This window comes from Otolemur garnettii, unplaced genomic scaffold, assembly GCF_000181295.1.
Source record: "Otolemur garnettii isolate 467f Iridium unplaced genomic scaffold, OtoGar3 scaffold00066, whole genome shotgun sequence".
In the NCBI taxonomy this organism is placed as follows: Eukaryota; Metazoa; Chordata; class Mammalia; order Primates; family Galagidae; genus Otolemur; species Otolemur garnettii.
Genome location: NW_003852461.1, coordinates 4,075,610 through 4,093,571, shown reverse-complemented (window position 1 = coordinate 4,093,571; position 17,962 = coordinate 4,075,610). Strand labels below are relative to the sequence as shown.

Sequence of the window (17,962 nt, the reverse complement as noted above, 5' to 3'; positions counted from 1 at the left end):
AGCTGTGTCTGCCCCAGTGCTCTCTGATAACACTTGGAACCCAGAAGCCAAGTGGCCTCAGATCCAGTCAACACCGCTGCGTGCTGGGAATCGCTGTTAGTTGATATTTCAGGAGTTCTGTGAGCTGGGGACAGTTAGGACCGTCTTGGAGGTGGAGACAGAGAAGCTGCTGTCTGACCGGAGCTGCAGCCCACTCCCCACCTGCCCTGTGATGGTCCCACCTAGGAGGACGCAGAGCCAGAAGGAGGCCCCACCTGTCCTTTGACTGTCCTTCTAGTCCTGTCCTATGTGTATTAGTCCACAGGCTTCTACAGCACATGGAGTTTATAAAGAACAGAAATATATTTTCTCGGGATTCTGGACACTGGAAAGTCCCACATCAAGGTGCTAGCAGGTTCCTTGTCTGTGAGGGCCTGGTCTCTCAGCTTCCCAGATGGTGCCTGGACACCGCATCCTCCAGAGGGGAGGGTGCTGCGTCCTCACCATGGAAGGGCAAAAAGAAGAACAAATCCACTCCCTTGGGGTTTATTAGGGCTCTAATCCCCATCGTGGGGATTCCTCCCTTCTAACTTAATCTCCTCCCAACAGCCCCACCTGTTAATACTATCACATTGGCAATTGAATTTCAACTTATGAATTGGGGACACATTTAAACCTTAGTAGGGGCTGATTACTGTTCTACTTTCGTATATCCTGGATACCTGAGATTGAAGATTGGGGTGAAGAGAGATAGTAACAACACGTGTCATTCTACTCCATATCAAGCCCAGAACACAGATTTGAGGGGCAAGTTTCCCTAGGTGCAATTATTGGGCGTGTCCACTCAGTTACTCCCCAAATGAAGGACATCACTTCTCTCTGAGAGCCTGCTTCCTGCAGGGCCCCATTCTTAGCACTGAGCACATAAAGCAAAGTCCGTGTACAACCGAGCTTCCATTCTGCTGGGCAGAGGGCCACAGGCAACAAGGAGTAGGTGTAGGTCAGCTGGTGGTAACTGGCGCGAGGACCGTGAAGGAGGGAATGAATGAGATGCGGTTTGACATGAAGGGTGGTCTCAGCTGCTAAGGCGATCAGGATTCCAAAGCTATACTTTCACTATTGTCCCATTTTCCTTAAAATTGTCCTGAAATTCATGGGAAGGGAAGCAGGGCTTTGAGGAATCTAGAAATCATTTGGTGGGGAGGTGGCAGAGACAAAGGACTTTGCTTTGACTCGCTCTGCCCATTTAGAGGGCAGTCATTGGAGGCAGGATCTTATCTCACCATGTAGCATTCCCGAATGGCTGAAAGGGGAAGGCTGAGGAGGGGATGTGGGGAGAAAGATTTCAGCTTCCTTAGAAAGAAGATGTATGTCAAGAAGATTAACCGATCCGAGCACCGAGAGCTTAGAGAGCTCCGTTGTGGTCTCAGATTTTTCACCAACTCTTTGTTCCATCTCAAGACTGTTTATCACGTTTCACAACATTATTTTTCTCATCTGTCAGTTGGGAAACTTGGACAGATGTGTTTTAAGATTTTCTCTGGCCCTGACATTGTGTGTACACGGGAGATGTGCTGGAGAAGGAATGTGCAACTTAAGAAAGATCCTATTAGCAGGTATCCGAACCGGAGCTGGACCACGAGCTTTAATGGACATTCATTTCTTTACTGGAGGAAATGATCTTTTAGTGTATCTCTACAGAGTACGAGGCGGTATGGTAGGGACTTTACACAAATGCTCGTTTTATTCACTCAACCATGCAAAGAAAAGTGTTTAATTTGAGGAAGTAGGAGAGGTTATAAATTTGTCCCAAATCACAGAGAACCATGATGTAATTCAGATATTCTGATCCTGGCCTACTTCAGCCTATAAAAAAAATTCTAATAAAGTGAAGCAGGAGGAGATATCTGTATAAATGGAATCCATCTGGTAGGTCTTTACTTTAAAGCACAGGAATGACGGAGAAAAGGAGAGTGGAAAATTCAAAGTGTCTTTGGATTAAAACAATGTAAACACCACACATGAAACTATGATCATCACATTTCTCCAAACAAAATTGAGCCATGCAGTCTTATATTAGTTTTTCTTTTATTTCTGTTCTTATCTCTCACGTCGATTCATATCAATCCGAAAACCTTTCCCCAAAATACAAAAGCAAGAAGGTTTGTGACTCGCCTTTATTGAAGACATTCAAACCGTACACGGTGCAAAACCCAGCAGAGATATTAGTATGAAGACCATATTGTGCCTGGCTTGGTTTCCTCGACTCTGAGCCCACTGTCTAGTTCAGCACCAAGTAGTCATCTGATGAATGTTGATTAGTTAAGTGAGTGCCTGTTCAAGTGACTATTTACTCAATATAGCAACAGCAAGCATGATGCTGGTACCTGGAGAAGATGTGGGCGCATCACAGAGAAACCTGGGCGGGCGGAGGGCCAGGAGTGTGCGTGATTGGTGGCATCCGTGGGTGCTATCTGACGTGCCTTGAGGGAGTTTGCAGATGAAAACACTAAAGTGAAAACCTTGTCCTTCCTTTCAACAGGGCGTTGTTGCTGGTGCTCGCTCCAAAGGAGAACACAAACAGAAAATCTTTTTAACCATCTCCTTTGGAGGAATCAAAATCTTTGATGAGAAGACAGGGGTAAGTAGAAGAGTCACATGGCATTAGAAAATTGAATCCGTTGACAGATGTGTCCTTAAAAGCCTCCACTCTGTGGGCAGGCGTATAAAGCAAGCATAAAAACACATAAAGCAGCTGATGAATTTGATCAACTGTGATCGTCCATCAAAGTAAGTCTCCTTGCTGACTTGGCTGCAGGATGACGGCACTGTGTTTCTGAGAGTGTAATTGTGATAAAGGTGTCACACCATCCTGGTAGTCTAATGGGAGATTGATGAGCTTTGGAGATCAATGGGTAATGTGACAGCTGAGGTTACATTTCTTTGTGTGTTGGCGACTTTAATGACATGCGTCCTAGAGGGAGACACATGAGGTGTTTTGACTTGGTCAAAGCATCCAGGCTCTCTTGAGTTTAACCTGTAGCACCTCGCAATTGCTGTAATCAAGAAGAATAAATAGAGTTCTCAAACTTAAAAAAAAAAAATCTATCGCTGCACAGCCGGGAAATAACAGGGCTGATAAGTTTGCTGAACCCGCCAAAAAGGGGTTTGTGTTTTCATCAACCTCACGGCTGCAATTCACTCCCAGACTCATCCCCAGAGCTCACCTGACACGGTGGGTCCTGTTCATTGATGGTAAGGGAAAAAAAAAAAAAAAACAGGAAAACACTTTCATGATCCATTTTCTGAGAGGGCAGGAGTCAAGCACACGTGTTTTTCCCTTTTATTCATTTAGTGATTTGCAGCTTGTAAAATCCCTCCACGTGTATTAGCTCCTTTGAACTTGACAAAGATAATTTATCAAGCATTTCCAAACACTATCCAACCAAGATACTAGATCTCTGTCATTCTGCATTTTCTCTTTCTGGTTTGAACTGGTATGAGGGTAGTGGGATGGTGATTTCCAAGTGAAAAACAAATGGGTTTTCTTGACATATGAAAAGTTTTAGATCAGTTATTCCTAAATAACTGGTAATAGAACAGATGTTTACGCACCTGTGACTATAACAGCGTTATTCTCAGTAGCCAAAAGATGGAAGCAACCCAAGTGTACCTAGACGGGTGAGTAGATCAATCAAATGTAACATACACACACAGTGGGATACCAGGGAGCCTTGAAATGAAAGAAAATTCTGACAGGTGCTATAACATGGGGGAACTTTACAGACGCTGCGTGAAATAGGCCAGACACAAAAAGACAAGTATTAACGATTCCACTTATGTGAGGTGCCTAGACTAGTCACCATCGCAGAAGCAGAAAGTAGAACACTGACTTCCAGGGTCTGGGGAGAAAGGAGAGTGGGGAGTTATTTTCAATGGGGTTTCCGTTTGGGAAGCTGAAACCATTCCAGACATGGATGGCGGTGATGGTTGCATAAAAATGTGAATATCCTTAATGGCCCTGAGCTCAACACTTAAAAATACAGTAAGACCTCTGTAAGTTGACCACCTCTGGGAGTGCAACAACCTGGTCAGCATGGGGAGGGGTCGGCATAAGGAACTAGGCCTGCCACACTGATACGTACCTGTGGAGTATGTCCAGTCTGTGCAAGTTAGGTCAGCTTATGGAGGTCTCACTATAGGCGGGGTCAGCTGGAGTAAAAATGGTAAATTTTATGTTACATACATTTTACCTTGATAAAAAAGGGTAACTAATGTAATAACTCCATTTGCTGAGCGCCTCCTCGGCACGGCCTAGGTGCACATTCAGCATTTTATAGACATTATTTCCTTTCATCCTCACAACCTGCCCATGGGATGATGACAACAGGCGCTACTTCGCCGGGTGTGTATTATATTCTATATATCATCCCAAGCTCTTTTAAGTACCAGGTCATTTAATCGTCACACCAATCCCACAAAGTAGATGGTATTATTATCCCCATTTTTCAGTTGGTTTTGGTCTTTGTGTTTGCTTGGGGTTTTTTGTTTTGAGACAAGAGTCTCACTATGTGCCCTGGGTAGAGTGCCATGGCATCCCAGCTCACAGCAACCTCAAACTCTTGGGCTTAAGTGATTCTCTTGCCTCAGCCTCCCCAGTAGCTGGGACTACAGGCACCTGCAACAATGCCCTGCTATTTTTAGAGACAGGATCTTGCTTTTGCTCATGCTGGTCTCTAACTCCTGAAATCAGGCAATCTACCTGCCTCAGCCCTCCCGGGGTGCTAGGATTACAGGCGTGAGCCACTGCACCTGGCTCCCATTTTAAAATTGAAAACATCAAGGACAGAAAAGCTGGCATAACTTGCTCAAAGTGAGTGATAGCAGAGGCAGGGTTAGAACCCAGGGAGCAGAGTTCAGAGCCCTTTCACTTAACCACAAGTAGCTCTGAGTATAAGTGTCCTTCAAAAGTTCACCGATGTTTTATGTTCTTTTATGAGATGGTCAGTGAGTTATAGCCATAAAGAGGGGACATAAGAAAGCCTAAAGAAAAAACAAACTTCATTACACTCACAAGTTTTAGAGACAGAAGCACAGCTCACAAGAGAGCCCCGGGGAAGAGACACCAGTGTGGTCAGGAGACGACAGACAGGGAGCCGTAAGGCCACAGCCTTTATTGGAGTTCCCTGGGGAAAGGTGAGGCAGAGCAGGGTGAATGATTGACTAGTGTGAATCATTTTGTCTGGCTCTAAGTTATAGCGGTGGCCCCAGTTGCCTGCACCTGCCCTGGGGTCGTTTGCTCCTGGACTGCAGGTGCCAGAGAGAGGAGGGAGGCTAGGTTGGTTACTTTGCATCAAAGACCCGTTCCTGGCTGGACCCTTTGCTGTGTCTAAGCCTTGGCTAGCCCTGGAAGGAATAGCATCTCCCCTGCCAGATGTCAAAACATCAGAACATACAGAAAATTTAAAAATGTTTACAATACAATACTGATGGGATTACAAATGAATATAGGCTTTGCAAAGAAGTCTGAAGACTCCTCAGAGAGCTAAAAGTAGATCTTCTGTTTGGTCCCACAATCCCATTACGAGGTATCTACCTAGAAAGAATAAAATATTTTACCACGAGGACATTTGCACTAGAATATTTATTGGAGCTCAATTCATAATCACCAAGACGTGGAATCAACCCACTGCCCATCCTCCCATGAATGGATTAATAAACTGTGGTATATGTACACCGTGGAATACTATTCAGCTGTGAAAAAGATGGAGACTGTACATTTTTTATATTTACCTTGATGGAGTTGTAGAACATTCTCCTTAGTGAAGTATCACAAGAATGGAGAAGCAATTATCCAGTGTACTCAGTATGATACCAATAGATCAGCGGTGTATTAAAGGGCTGGGCATTAGGAATGTTGAGAACCACTGCAGTAGATAAACACCTACATTCAAGTGTGTGGAGGGGGAGGAGGAAGGGAAGGAGGGAGGGGGATTGGTAAGCTCTCACCTAATGGGCTCAGTATGAGGGTGTGCAGCACACCACCTGGGTGAAGGGCTCAACTATGACTTAGACTTTAACTAACAAACTCTAACAATGTAACCTAATTGTACCCTCATATTAATCTAAAAAAAGAAAATCTATAGGCCCTCCCCCCAAAATACTTATAGTGCAACCCAACCTGTCGGAAGCAGGACTGGGATTTAACCTTGAGTTGGCCTGAATCAAAAATCAATGTGGGCTCGGCGCCTATAGCTCAACCGGCTAAGGTGCCAGCCACGTACACCTAAGGTGGCGGGTTCGAATCCCCAGCCCGGACCCGCCAAAACAACAATGACGGCTGCAACCAAAAAATAGCCGGGTGTTGTGGCGGGCGCCTGTGGTCCCAGCTACTTGGGAGGCGGAGGCAGGAGACTCGCTTGAGCCCAGGAGTTGGAGGTTGCTGTGAGCTGTAATGCCACGGCACTCTACCCAGGGGGACAGCTTGAGGCTCTGTCTCAAAAAAAAAAAAAAAAAAATCAATGTGATTGACCTCTATATTATAGGGAAAGATGGGCCTTCTTGGGGATACATGGGTAGAAGGAAGTCGAGATGAGGCCCCAAATATTAGGAGTCAGGAGCTTGAGTTCAGCAGACGGGAAGCCTAATGTGACTCTCTCTTGCCTTTGTAAAGTATTTGTGGTTTCACACACCAAGGAGGTTCTGCTCTTTCCTGGAAAGACTGTAGTTTGGAGCTCTATGCTCAGTTTTGAGACATACAGTTTAAAATGGATCTGGGCAAATCAAGGTTTTTCCTATAAAGAGGAGCAGGGCAATCAGGGAACTGGAAGATGTACACAGCCAAGACCTTGTGACCCAAATAGGGCACAAGGGATCCTAGGTAACGCTCAGGAGATAGGGAACTTTGGCTTGTACAAACTTGGAGGAAATCATTTGTTTTTAGCGTTCTTTATGGGAGCTAAGTAATGTAGGTCAAGGCTCCCTGAAAGATACTTTTACAGTGATTCATATTCCCTATTCCCTATATGATGATGCCATCAGTGGTCTCTCCCGATTCCACCCCTGCCCACCACCATGATGGCTGGCATAGCCACAGGGGCAGAGGAGAAGGGTATCTGGTATCTTATTGCTGTGCCCAGGAGTTCCGCGAAGACCACACTGCCAAACAAGACAAATTTACAGCAGAGTCCTTTTACTGAAGAGCCAGCCAGCCTCAGTGTCCCAACGTGGGGTTTCTGAGAGCAGCCCCAACTCCTTAAGGGTTCGGATTTTTAAGACTTGGTCTGCATCCTGGTTGGCACACAGGCTGTCCAGGTGCATTCGGGTGGGGTAGCAAGCAAGCATTGTGTAGAAGCAGAATTTAGGGGTTAGTTAGCCGTACGTCATACATCTTTGTTTGAATATTTTCCCTTATACATCTTAGTTTCAGTACTTTCCCCCCATACATCTTAATTTCAGTATTTTCCCCCACCTGGTATTGTTTAAAAGTCAGTCTTGGAACAGTTGGTACCTCCAGGTCTGTTTCCCAGGTAGTTAGCCAAGCAAGAAACTGGGAATGAACCAGAAGCAAGAAATCACTTAGTACTTTCTCATTTATCTTGGGAGTGAACTAGACTTATTTCATTTGAAAGCTTGCAGTCCGGAGATTTGCCAGGAGTTAACTGGTATTTTTCCATTGTAGCCTAGCCCGACACCTTTCTGCCTTAGCCTAGGCACACTAGGCCTACCATTATCTGGGGACTGAGTTTCTGGCTTTACAATTTTATTATGTACCCCTGTCCCCATCAAGTAAGCTGTGCCTAGATAATTAAAGTCCCACTTCAGCTTGGTTTTTATCTAATAAGAAGTGGTAGTTTGCATTCTTTTTATACCTTTATCTGCATCCTTTATAATATAGGCCCACCTTTCCCTATAATATAGAGGTCAATAACAGGTGGTTCAATCTTCAAAGAAAGATACCACCAAACCTTGTAACACTATTATTGATTCTTGAGCTAGACAGAAAGAGAACAACAGTAAAATCATCATTTCAGCCCAAGGCCATATGGCTTTGTGGGGAAAATGTCAGATCCCTGGTGGAGAATCAGGAAGAAGGTGGAGTTCATTGTTTTCTCTCTGGCTTGGTGTGCTCCATTTGTGTTTGATCAACCTTAGACCTCTGCAGCCTCAGCTTCTGCGACCTTCGCTTGCTAATACGCCCCAGCAGAGTCCTGTACAAATGGCCGAGGATTGGATTTGTTTAAATCTGAAGCAGGATGGTGGTGTGCATCGTGGCCTGTGTTCATAATCCTCATATCTCCAGAGAATTGTCTAGAAGGAGGAGGAGCTGAGTTGCTCTGTGCGACCTCAGGGCATGGAACCAGGCCTCCCAGAAGTCTCTAAGAGGAATTTTCAGTTTATCAGTAAGAAGACTTTTTTATCAGTCCGTGAGAGTGAGTTCATCCTTGATGGGGGTATTGAAGCGACAGCCATATAAGGGATATTGCTGCGGGAAGTCAGGTGGAGGATGAGGTGGTGAACACAGTCACATCCCAGTAGATTTATGAGACTAGTTTTAAGATTTTGTTTGCCCTTAAAGTCATGTCTATTGAAGGCTTTTTATTTGAAAAACTAGGATTGGAGATTATGAGTAGGGATAGTTTACCAAACCTGTGTCGTGGCCCAGCAGGGGACCGGCGGAATCGTTCAGGGATGAGATTCTAAGTGAAGTGTTTTGCCCTACATATCAAAGAAATGGAAAACCGGGTCATTATTATTTGGAATGATAAATCTTAGTTGTTTATCTTGTCTAAGGTATTTTTGCTCAAGCTTGACTGTACTTTTTTTTTTAACTAAGAAAAGAAACATTTGCAGAATGTGACAATAGCTGAAATCCAAAAGCTGTCAAGAATGTTGTGATCCCAATTAAAGAAACCCTTTGCAGCAATTTACACCCTATCTTCAATTCCAAAGAACGCCTGATCTCAATCCTTACATGAGCAAATTTTGTTTTATTATTAGCATGTTGTAAGAAATAAATCAATATTGAAAGCTGTTCATATTCTCAGATGCCTAGATATTGCTAATATAACAAAGGGATTGATGAGAAGGCAGAGAATGTCACATATAAATGATAGAAGCAGTAGCAAACCGGGAGTGGAAATGGTTTTCACATCAGTATCACACGCGGTCCTCAGTCCAGACAGATGCCAAGGAGTGATGCCATCATTCACAGATAAGGTACCTGAGGTCCAGGACTGTCCCTCACTGGGCCGTCCTGGCTGTAGGCGCAGAACAAACCTTCCCGTTCCAAGTCCTGTGTCTTTCACATGAACCTCACTGACTCTCTTATCTCTCTGTTTATAATTTTATTGTATGGAATTATTACAATGTTATTCCATAAAAATCACAAATATTTCAGGACCCTAAAGATAAGTCTGATGTTCAGGATGGAGGACCGTGGTCTGTATTAACTTTCCACAATGGTGCAGTACCCTCCTTGCCGGCATCTCACGGAAGTTTCGTTCATTCATTCAAATCAGCCAACGTGGATTTAGCAGTACTGTGTGCTCTGTCCTAAATACACCACCGCAGCCATGTGGAGTAGATGCTATTACGAGCACCATTTCACAGACGGAAAAACTGAGGTTTAAATAATTTAAGTCATGCAGATACTAAGTGGCAGATGTGGGAGAAAAGCCCAGGCAGCCTGATCCAGAATCCTTGGTTACTAGTAAGGCGTTACTGATGATAACATACCAAATTTTATAAAGGATTTCTCTTTATCGTATTAAAGCAGATTCAGTATCACCTCTGTCTTCTCATCGCCATTTTCCACTTTCATTTTGATGCACTTTCCCAGGGAAGATGAAAGGGGTGGAGTTACCCTGGGCCTGCCTCATCCACGGCTTCCCCTGGGTAGACAAGATGCTGCAGGGTAACCACGTGGTTACGCCGTAGGCGTCAAGCATCCGTTATCCAAAGTGTTTTGAATTTCAGAGTGTTTGGATTTCGGAGTATTTGCACTACATGTACATATTTAGTGGCTGAGCATCCCAAATCCGAAAATCTAACATCCGAAATGCTCCAGTGAGCGTTTCCATGGAGCATCATGTCAGGGCTCCAAAAGTTTCAGGTTTGGGATCATTTCAGATTTCAGAACGTCCTGGAACTGTAATGTATCAGATGCCACATCAGCTCTGTGTCCTGAGGCATCAAAGACGCACTCGTCCTCACCAGACCCACAAAGTAGACCGACAACAGGTCTGAAGGATCGAGGCCTCACTTTGCCTAAAATATTCTTAAACATTTTTACAGAAAAGGGCACCCCGACTTGGCTGTGGAGTAGGGAGTAGGGAGTTAGAAAGGACGAGGTAACTAAGTCGGGGAAGGGAAACAGTGTTTCCAGCTGGACACAACCTAAAGAGGAAGACATGTGTGTTCATGCATCCTTCGGAATGATGTACTGACAGCCGCTGGGAACACACAGGTCACGGATTTTTGTTCTGTGAGAGGATCTTAGGTGTGCCACAAAAATTTTTAAAGAAGATTCATTATTTTCAAAAGTTCAAAGCACAATAAGTATGTTCTTTTTTTTACTTTTTTTTTTTTAATATAATCAACAGAATATAAGTGTGCAATGGAAGTTTAACTATAGGTTCAAGTGTGCTGTGCACTAAAAAAGGTTGAAAAACACCGACATTGGGCGGCGCCTTTGGCTCAAAGGAGTAGGGTGCCAGCCCCCATATGCTCGAGGTGGTGGGTTCAAACCCAGCCCCGGCCAAAAACTGCCAAAAAAAATAGAAAGAAAAAAACACCAGCATTGATGAATAAAGCCCTTTTCTGCCATCACTGTGGTCTAGCTAATTAACACCACGACTCACACACAGTAGGTGCCCAGTCATGTTTTCTGCATAAAGAATAAAGTGATGTGGTGGCTGAGAGTCAGCAGATGCACATAAGATATCTAGAATGTACCAGCCGAGAGGGCGAGAGTGGCCAAGGATTCAGCATCATTCCTTGATGGACAGATAAGGGTGATCTAAATACAATGGGTACGCTGAAATTGGGGGGCTGACTTAATAATTTATTCCTCAGTGAAAACCTGATGTCACCTTATTTGTGTCTCATCAAAAATAGGTCTATTTTCTCTTCAAAAACTGGGTGTTTTTTTGAGCAAGGTTTGGGGAGAGCAGCTGAGGTTGGAAGGGAAACATTTCCAGAAAGGAGAAGGAAGCAGAGGCGGCTGTGGACCCACCTGGGGGACCTGGTGGGCTGTGGCACCCAGCAGTCTCTGGCTTGTTCCTGTCACTGAGGCCCATGAACCAGCGCTTAGGACTCTCAGAGACTGGTGACAGTCACTAGCCTGTACGTACATGGTGTGGTCTATAGCAGGCTTGGTGGCTCTGGTCTTATTTCACATCTGCCTTTCTTGGAGATTTCTATGATCCCCTTTTTACAAATGAGCTAAGATACAGGTACGTGAAGTGACTTGTCCAAGTTACTATAAATGCATAGCAGAAATTGAGTTCAAGTTCAAATGTTCCGCACCTAAGCTTATTTTCTTTCATTTGCTCCAGAGATTCTGCCCTTGACTGGTTCTGTCTCTGTAACGAGTGTTTAGGAGACTTACTGGCATTTTTAGCAGTTCCGACTTTGGGCAGGAGGGTTAATGCGGGAATTTAACTGTTAAGGCCAAGGGTGTTGAACGGTCTGCAGTGTCCGGCAGGTGCACGCAGCTATTTTCCTCTGCTGTGTGACTCTGAATGTCTCTCTGGATGATCGTGTAGATGAAAAACCTGTCTTCAGATCTGAACTTAAAACCTCACTCACTTGACATATAAACATCGTATCCATATTTATAATACCAAATTAATCCAGAACAGCAACTGAACTGAGAGAAACACGAAGGTATTCCTCCTACGTCACTGAAATTTGGTATCTTTTGGCCAACTCCTCCCCAGGTCTCTCCCTCCCATCCTGTCCCTGGTAACCACCATTGTATCTCTGTTTCTATGGGTTCCACTTTTTTTTTTATTCCACTTATAAATAAGGTCATGGTATTTATCTTTCTTTTCCTGGCATATTTCACATAACATAATATCCTCCAGGTCCATTCATATTCTCACAGATAACCATTTTTTTTTTGTTTTGTTTTGTTTTTTGGCCGGGGCTGGGTTTGAACCTGCCACCTCCGGTATATGGGGACAGCGCCCTACTCCCTGAGCCACAGGTGCCGCCCAGTATGCCATCATGTGTATACAGCATTTTCTTTATCCCTTCATCCACTGATAAACACTCAGGTTGGTTCAGTTCCTTGGCTATTGTGAACAAGGTTGCAGTGAACATGGGATTACAGACGTGTCTTCGACAGACTGATTTCATTTCTTTTGGCTTTATACGCAGTAGTGGGGTTGCTGGGTCCTGGGGCAGTTGAGTGCAATTTTCCTGATGTTTTTGTGCCTCTGTTTACTCATCTGTAAGATGGGGGCAATAAAAATATTTACATCTTAGGGTTGTTATGACATTAATTTAATCCACTAGACTTAGAATAATGCCAAAGATAATAAAAAGCCCTGGGGGTTAAATAATATTTCATCATTGGTGATACTATCCCATCACCCAGATAGTCTTTTTGGGTCCCCTAAGCAGAATTCAGAAATCTCTTCATCATGGTCCTGTGGCATCCCCTGCTTACCTGTAGCCTAGCACGTGCCCATCTGCACCCCAGTGAGCTGACCCCAGCCCCGTCCGTCTCCAGGCTCCATTGCTGTGCCCGCAGTCCCTAACACTGGAGGCCCTGGCATTTGACAGAGATGTTAACTGGTCCTTAAAGGAAGAAGCAAAGGCATTCAGGGAGGGATGGAATAGAAGAGAAGAAGGGAACAAGGAAGTAATGACTAATTCAATTTAAAATGAAATGCTAATTGTGGATTGGAGCCCAAGATGCCATATATCAAACATATGCATTCTGCCATGCAGGCAGGAAGTGCAGAAAGAGCAGTGTGTTCGTGTGATCAGCTTGATCAAGTCCGGGGATGTCAGGGATGAGGGTCTTTTAGGCAGGAAGCAACCTACTCACTTACCAGGGAAGAGTCCTAGAACCCAGAAGGAGGGAGCAACCCTTGGGACCTCCTAGCAGGTTATCTGCAAAAGCCTAGTCTGGGACAGGGCTGTGCGCTGACGCGGGTCACTCTCGGACGCTGACCAACGGGAAGTGCCCTTTGCCCGTGTTTTTTGGTTGCCGTCCTCTCCTCCCCTCTGGACTGTCCCCACACTCTGCTGCTATCCTCCATGTCAGAGCTCCCACTGCACCGTGCCACCCAGATCTACTTTAACATCAAAGAAATTGAACCTCTAAGGGGAAAAATGGGATCTCTGTATATTTAGTGTCTTTTTGGATGATATTGGATTTTAATTTATCATGATAAAAAAAATCAATGCACAGCTCAAAATCAGCATATTTTTAGAAATTGTCATTGTCAGGAAGCTGCCTTTGTGAGATAATGTATAGGACCAAGTCTATAAATCGTGACAGAGAGAAAGGATGTTTATAATGCCCTAGCAAGTGAGACCAGGAATGCTTTCAAGCTCACTTGGGAGCTCAGACCTGTGTTATCTTTCTTTCAGCATCCTCTTAGCTGTCTTGGTCGTTGGAGAGGTAAGGAGGTAATATTTCCTGTGCTAGCTGCTTTCACGTGCTTGGTCTCATTTAACTCAAGACTCTAAGAGCTCAACTGAGAAGGTGTTATGCCCATTAGACAGATGAGGAAACTGAGACCTGAGAAATTAAGCAACTTATACAAGAGTGAATGTCCATCAAATTGTGGAGCCGGGAACTGACCCCAGGCATGGGCTGATGCTAAGGCCCATCTTTGTTCCAATCCAGCTGCTGGTGTCTCTCCCCTTCCAGGGAGTAGAGGCCTCTTACATGCACAGGACCATTCATCTGCTCTACAGAGAAGAAGTCAAACCGCCCTTAGGGCTGTCATCTCAGACAGGCCCTGTGATTAAATGTTTATCAGCGACTGTTGGGCCTCTGTTCCTTATCTGAAAACCAAGGACCATATGGAAGACTTTTTCAGAGAGGGCCAGACCGCAAATACTTTAGCCCCTGTGGACTGACTTTACTATCTGTGTCACCACTACTTAATTTTGCAACAGTGGGTAATGTGAAAGTCAGCATATACAATATGTAAGCAAATTAAGGAGGCTGCATTCCAATAAAACTTTATTTGTAAAAACCAGTAACTGGCCAATGCGCTCTCATCTGCTTACCCTATTGAGGTTGATTATTAAGGATTTTTTCATTCTGATCTGTGACAAGCCAGTGAACCCTTTGGGGTAGCAGGATGAGGACCCCCTGATGATCTTGGGGTCTTTATTACCGGGTCCTTTGTTCATGGCCCTTTTGTGGCTGACTTGGGATGGGTATAGAAGACCTTTTTGTAAACTTTGAAGCTAAATATTATCTCTGAGGCACTGTATTATTTATTGCTGCTTTGGTTAAGTATTAATTGCCCGGCACATTGCTAAGTACTCCCTACGTTTTGCTCATTGAATTCTTGGAATACATCTATTGATTGTACATTATTATCTCCATTTTACAGATGAGGTAACTAAGATGCAGGAAGGTTAGGTCACTTGAACAGGGCAACTCTTCTTATTTAATTATTCATTAAAAAACTATTTATTGAGCACCAACTATGGGCCAGGGAGTGTTCTCAGAGATTTGGCTACCTTAGTGGACACAATGGAGGTCTCTACCTGGTGGAGTTTACATTCTAATGTGGAGAGACAGAAAAGAAACAATAGACACACATAAATAATATGCTCTTAGAAAATAATCAGTGCTGGGCGGCACCTGTGGCTCAAAAGGGTAGGGCGCCAGTCCCATGTGCCAGAGGTGGCGGGTTCAAACCCAGCCCCAGCCAAAAACTGCAAAAAAAAAAAAAAGAAAATAATCAGTGCTATGAAAAAGGAAAAATGTAAGACAAGGTCAGGGCACTTTTCCACTCTAATTCCTTTGTCCTCAAAAAAGAGCCCAAGACATGTATTTGTTGTAAATCGCAGATATTAACTTGCTCTGGGAGCTTCCTCCAGCTTTGAGGGTCAACTGAGTAATGGAGAAAGACACTTCTGAAAATCCTCATCCCAGCTCCAGAGGATGCCTCAAACGCTAATTCAGAGCTGTCCATTAGGAATCTCTGCTTTTATTTGTACGGCTGATTGTTTTATATGGAGTCTACTGTTTATCATTTTTCTCTCTCTCTCGTTTATTATAAATGTTAATTTAAAACTCATTTTTCATAACTGTGCCTTGGTTATTCAATGGGGGCTTCTATTTTTACGTAGCACCTCCTTGCAGGAGCTATTTGAATCCGAACAGTGATACTGTGATTCTTTGCACTTTTCTGCAATGCTTTGCAGTGAAGGCAAGAGGTGGAAAGCATTGATAGTTTGGGTTACAATAAAGGTCGTGGAAAGCAAGGGACTTGGTCAAGGTAAGAAGAGCCTGTGGCGTCCACCTCCAGGGAGAGAATTCTGTTCCAGGAAATGTATAGATGGGGGCATAGGGGCCGGGTGACCACGTGGAGCCTGGGGGCCGGGTGATCACTCTTGTAGAAGAAGGCCTGGATTGGCCCTTAGCAAGCCTGAATTTGAGTAAGCCACTTAGTTACACATATGCGGGTTGAACTGTAAGGATCATCACAGCGATAATGTTAATAGTAATGATAACACTTAACTATTTTGCCAGGTCTTGTAAGAATTCCTACTTTCTGAATCACTGAACCTCTTAGCAGCTCAGAGGTCTCTTCTGGAATACGAAGGCAGGAATTAACTAGCCAATCTTACAACAACCTTGCAAAATAGAGGCACTGTCTCTTCTTAGAGGCAATGACATTGAGGTTCAGAGAGGTGCAGTGCATTGCCAGGACGTCTCTGCTGCACATCTGCAGGGTGCCCTGTCTCCCACATGGTGTGGTGCCACCCCAAAGTGTCTGCCAAAGCCGGGAATCCGGAATATGAGTGTTGCTTGTGGTTAGATGCTACCTGGAAAAGAACCATTCACTGATTCAGGGGCTTCATTTTTCATAATTTATTTTTTCTGTGCTATAGTTGCTGACGACCCACATGTTTATAATTATAGGATTAACGGTGAGGTGAACTTCATGCCCTAAACATTTGTATCTCACTTACACCATCCCCACTTCTCTCTCAGCATTTGTACTGTTTTCCAATAGATTAGAAAGTATTTGCACAGCCTGCTATTTGCAGTGGGAAAGGGAAGGGGAATTTTAAGCAAAGAAAAACAAAAGTGCTAGACTTTTGTTTTCAAGTGTGACTTGAGGGCCTGCGCTCCAGTGATTTGGTCCTTCTTGGACCTCAGTTGCTATCTGTGGAATTACGCTAAACTTCTCAATGTACATGTCAGGAATCCTCAGGTTCACCTCCTTCTGTAGCCACCTCCATAAAGCTTTTTTTTTTTTAATGGATTCATTGATGTTACACAGAATTAGGTTACGTGGATTGCTTTTGTTAGATAAGGACCCTCTTATAATTGTGTCCCTCCCCCAAAAGGTGTCCCACACCCCTTGTCCCCCCACCACCTCCCTCCTTCCCTCTTTCCCTTCTCCCCATCCTCCACTCCCCATGGTGTATTAGGTCAGTAATTAATTGTCCTCATATCAGAATTGAGTCCATAGGATTCGTGCTTCTCCATTCTTGTGATGCTTTACTAAGAATAATGTGTTCCCCTTCCATCCAGTTAATACAAAGGTTGTAAAGTCCCCATCTTTCTTAGTGGCTGAATAGTATTCCATGGTGTACATATACCACAGCTTGTTAATCCATTCCCGGGTTGGTGGGCACTTACGCTGTTTCCACATTTTGGCGATTATAAATTGAGCTGCAATAAACAGTCCAGTGCAAGTGTCCCTGTGGTAGAAGGATTTTTTTTTTCCTTCTGGGTAGATGCCCAGCAATGGGATTGCAGGATAAAAGCTTTGATCATGGTCAGTGGCATCTGAACTCCATCAACTGTGATCTCCCCGAGACAGAAAATGGCTGCTCCATCCCTCTTCCTGTGGGTGTTAGTGATACACCCCACTGATTGCTTCCAGCCATCTCTGTCCTTGCCACGGCTCCTCAATTTCTAGATGAATGTAAGGTTATTAAGCCTTGCATCTAGCACAGCCTCGACCTGCAGTGTTACTAATGGCATGAATGCACAGGCCCTGGTTCTCCCCATTTTTCTGTGCACCCGTCCATGAAACTTGCCTCCATCGTTTCCTCCATCCTTGTCTTCTATTTTCCCTACTTTCACGTGCAAGTAGACATGCCCACCTTTTTCCTATTGCCATATTTTTTCTAAGCGCTAACGGAGGACTTGCGGCACATAAGATGTAATATAAAACATAACTTGCTGTAAGAAGCTGGACGTGCTGGAGGACAGAAACTCTGCCCGATTATCTCTGAGCTATGAGTCTTGCCTCCTCCACACACTCTGTGCCCTGCCAGACAGAGGCGCCTTCCCCAAGGGTGGGAGTCCCTTCAGGGGCTTGGAAGGTCTGTACCTCCCAATTTTCATCCTTGTGCACCCTGGACCCTGGAGCACGTGTCAGCACGTTTTGATGAGAGGCTGAGAGGAGAAAGTCTACCCTAGCAGAGCTGTTATGGTGGCAGGGGCGACCTGGGAGTCTTGTAGTTTCTGTGCTGTGGGTGACAGTGTTGAATAAATTACACCCGGACTCATCTGTCCTCACAATCACACAAAGCCATGAACCTGAGGGATGGAGAAACAGAGACACTTGTAGGCACTGAGGACAAAAGCCAGTGACTGCATAGCCTGGAGCCTCACAGTCTGTCTGACAGCCCCAAGGTCAGGGGCAGCACGCAGCCATTTCAGCCACAGGCGGCTCCGGCACTGTGGCTGCAGCCCGACGTTTCTCTTGGGATCACAGGCGGCTCCGGCGCTGTGGCTGCAGCCCGACGTTTCTCTTGG

General features: G+C 44.7%; 1 protein-coding gene across 1 annotated transcript in view; it reads left to right on the top strand.

Annotated features, from left to right (window-relative positions):
* The window catches only part of DAB1 (DAB1, reelin adaptor protein), a 303,539-nt gene that overhangs the window by 176,993 nt on the left and 108,584 nt on the right, over positions 1-17,962 (top strand). Inside the window, exon 3 of the mRNA XM_023515099.1 lies at positions 2,522-2,620. Coding sequence (XP_023370867.1) covers positions 2,522-2,620 — 99 coding nt within the window. The remainder of the gene's footprint in view (positions 1-2,521; positions 2,621-17,962) is intronic.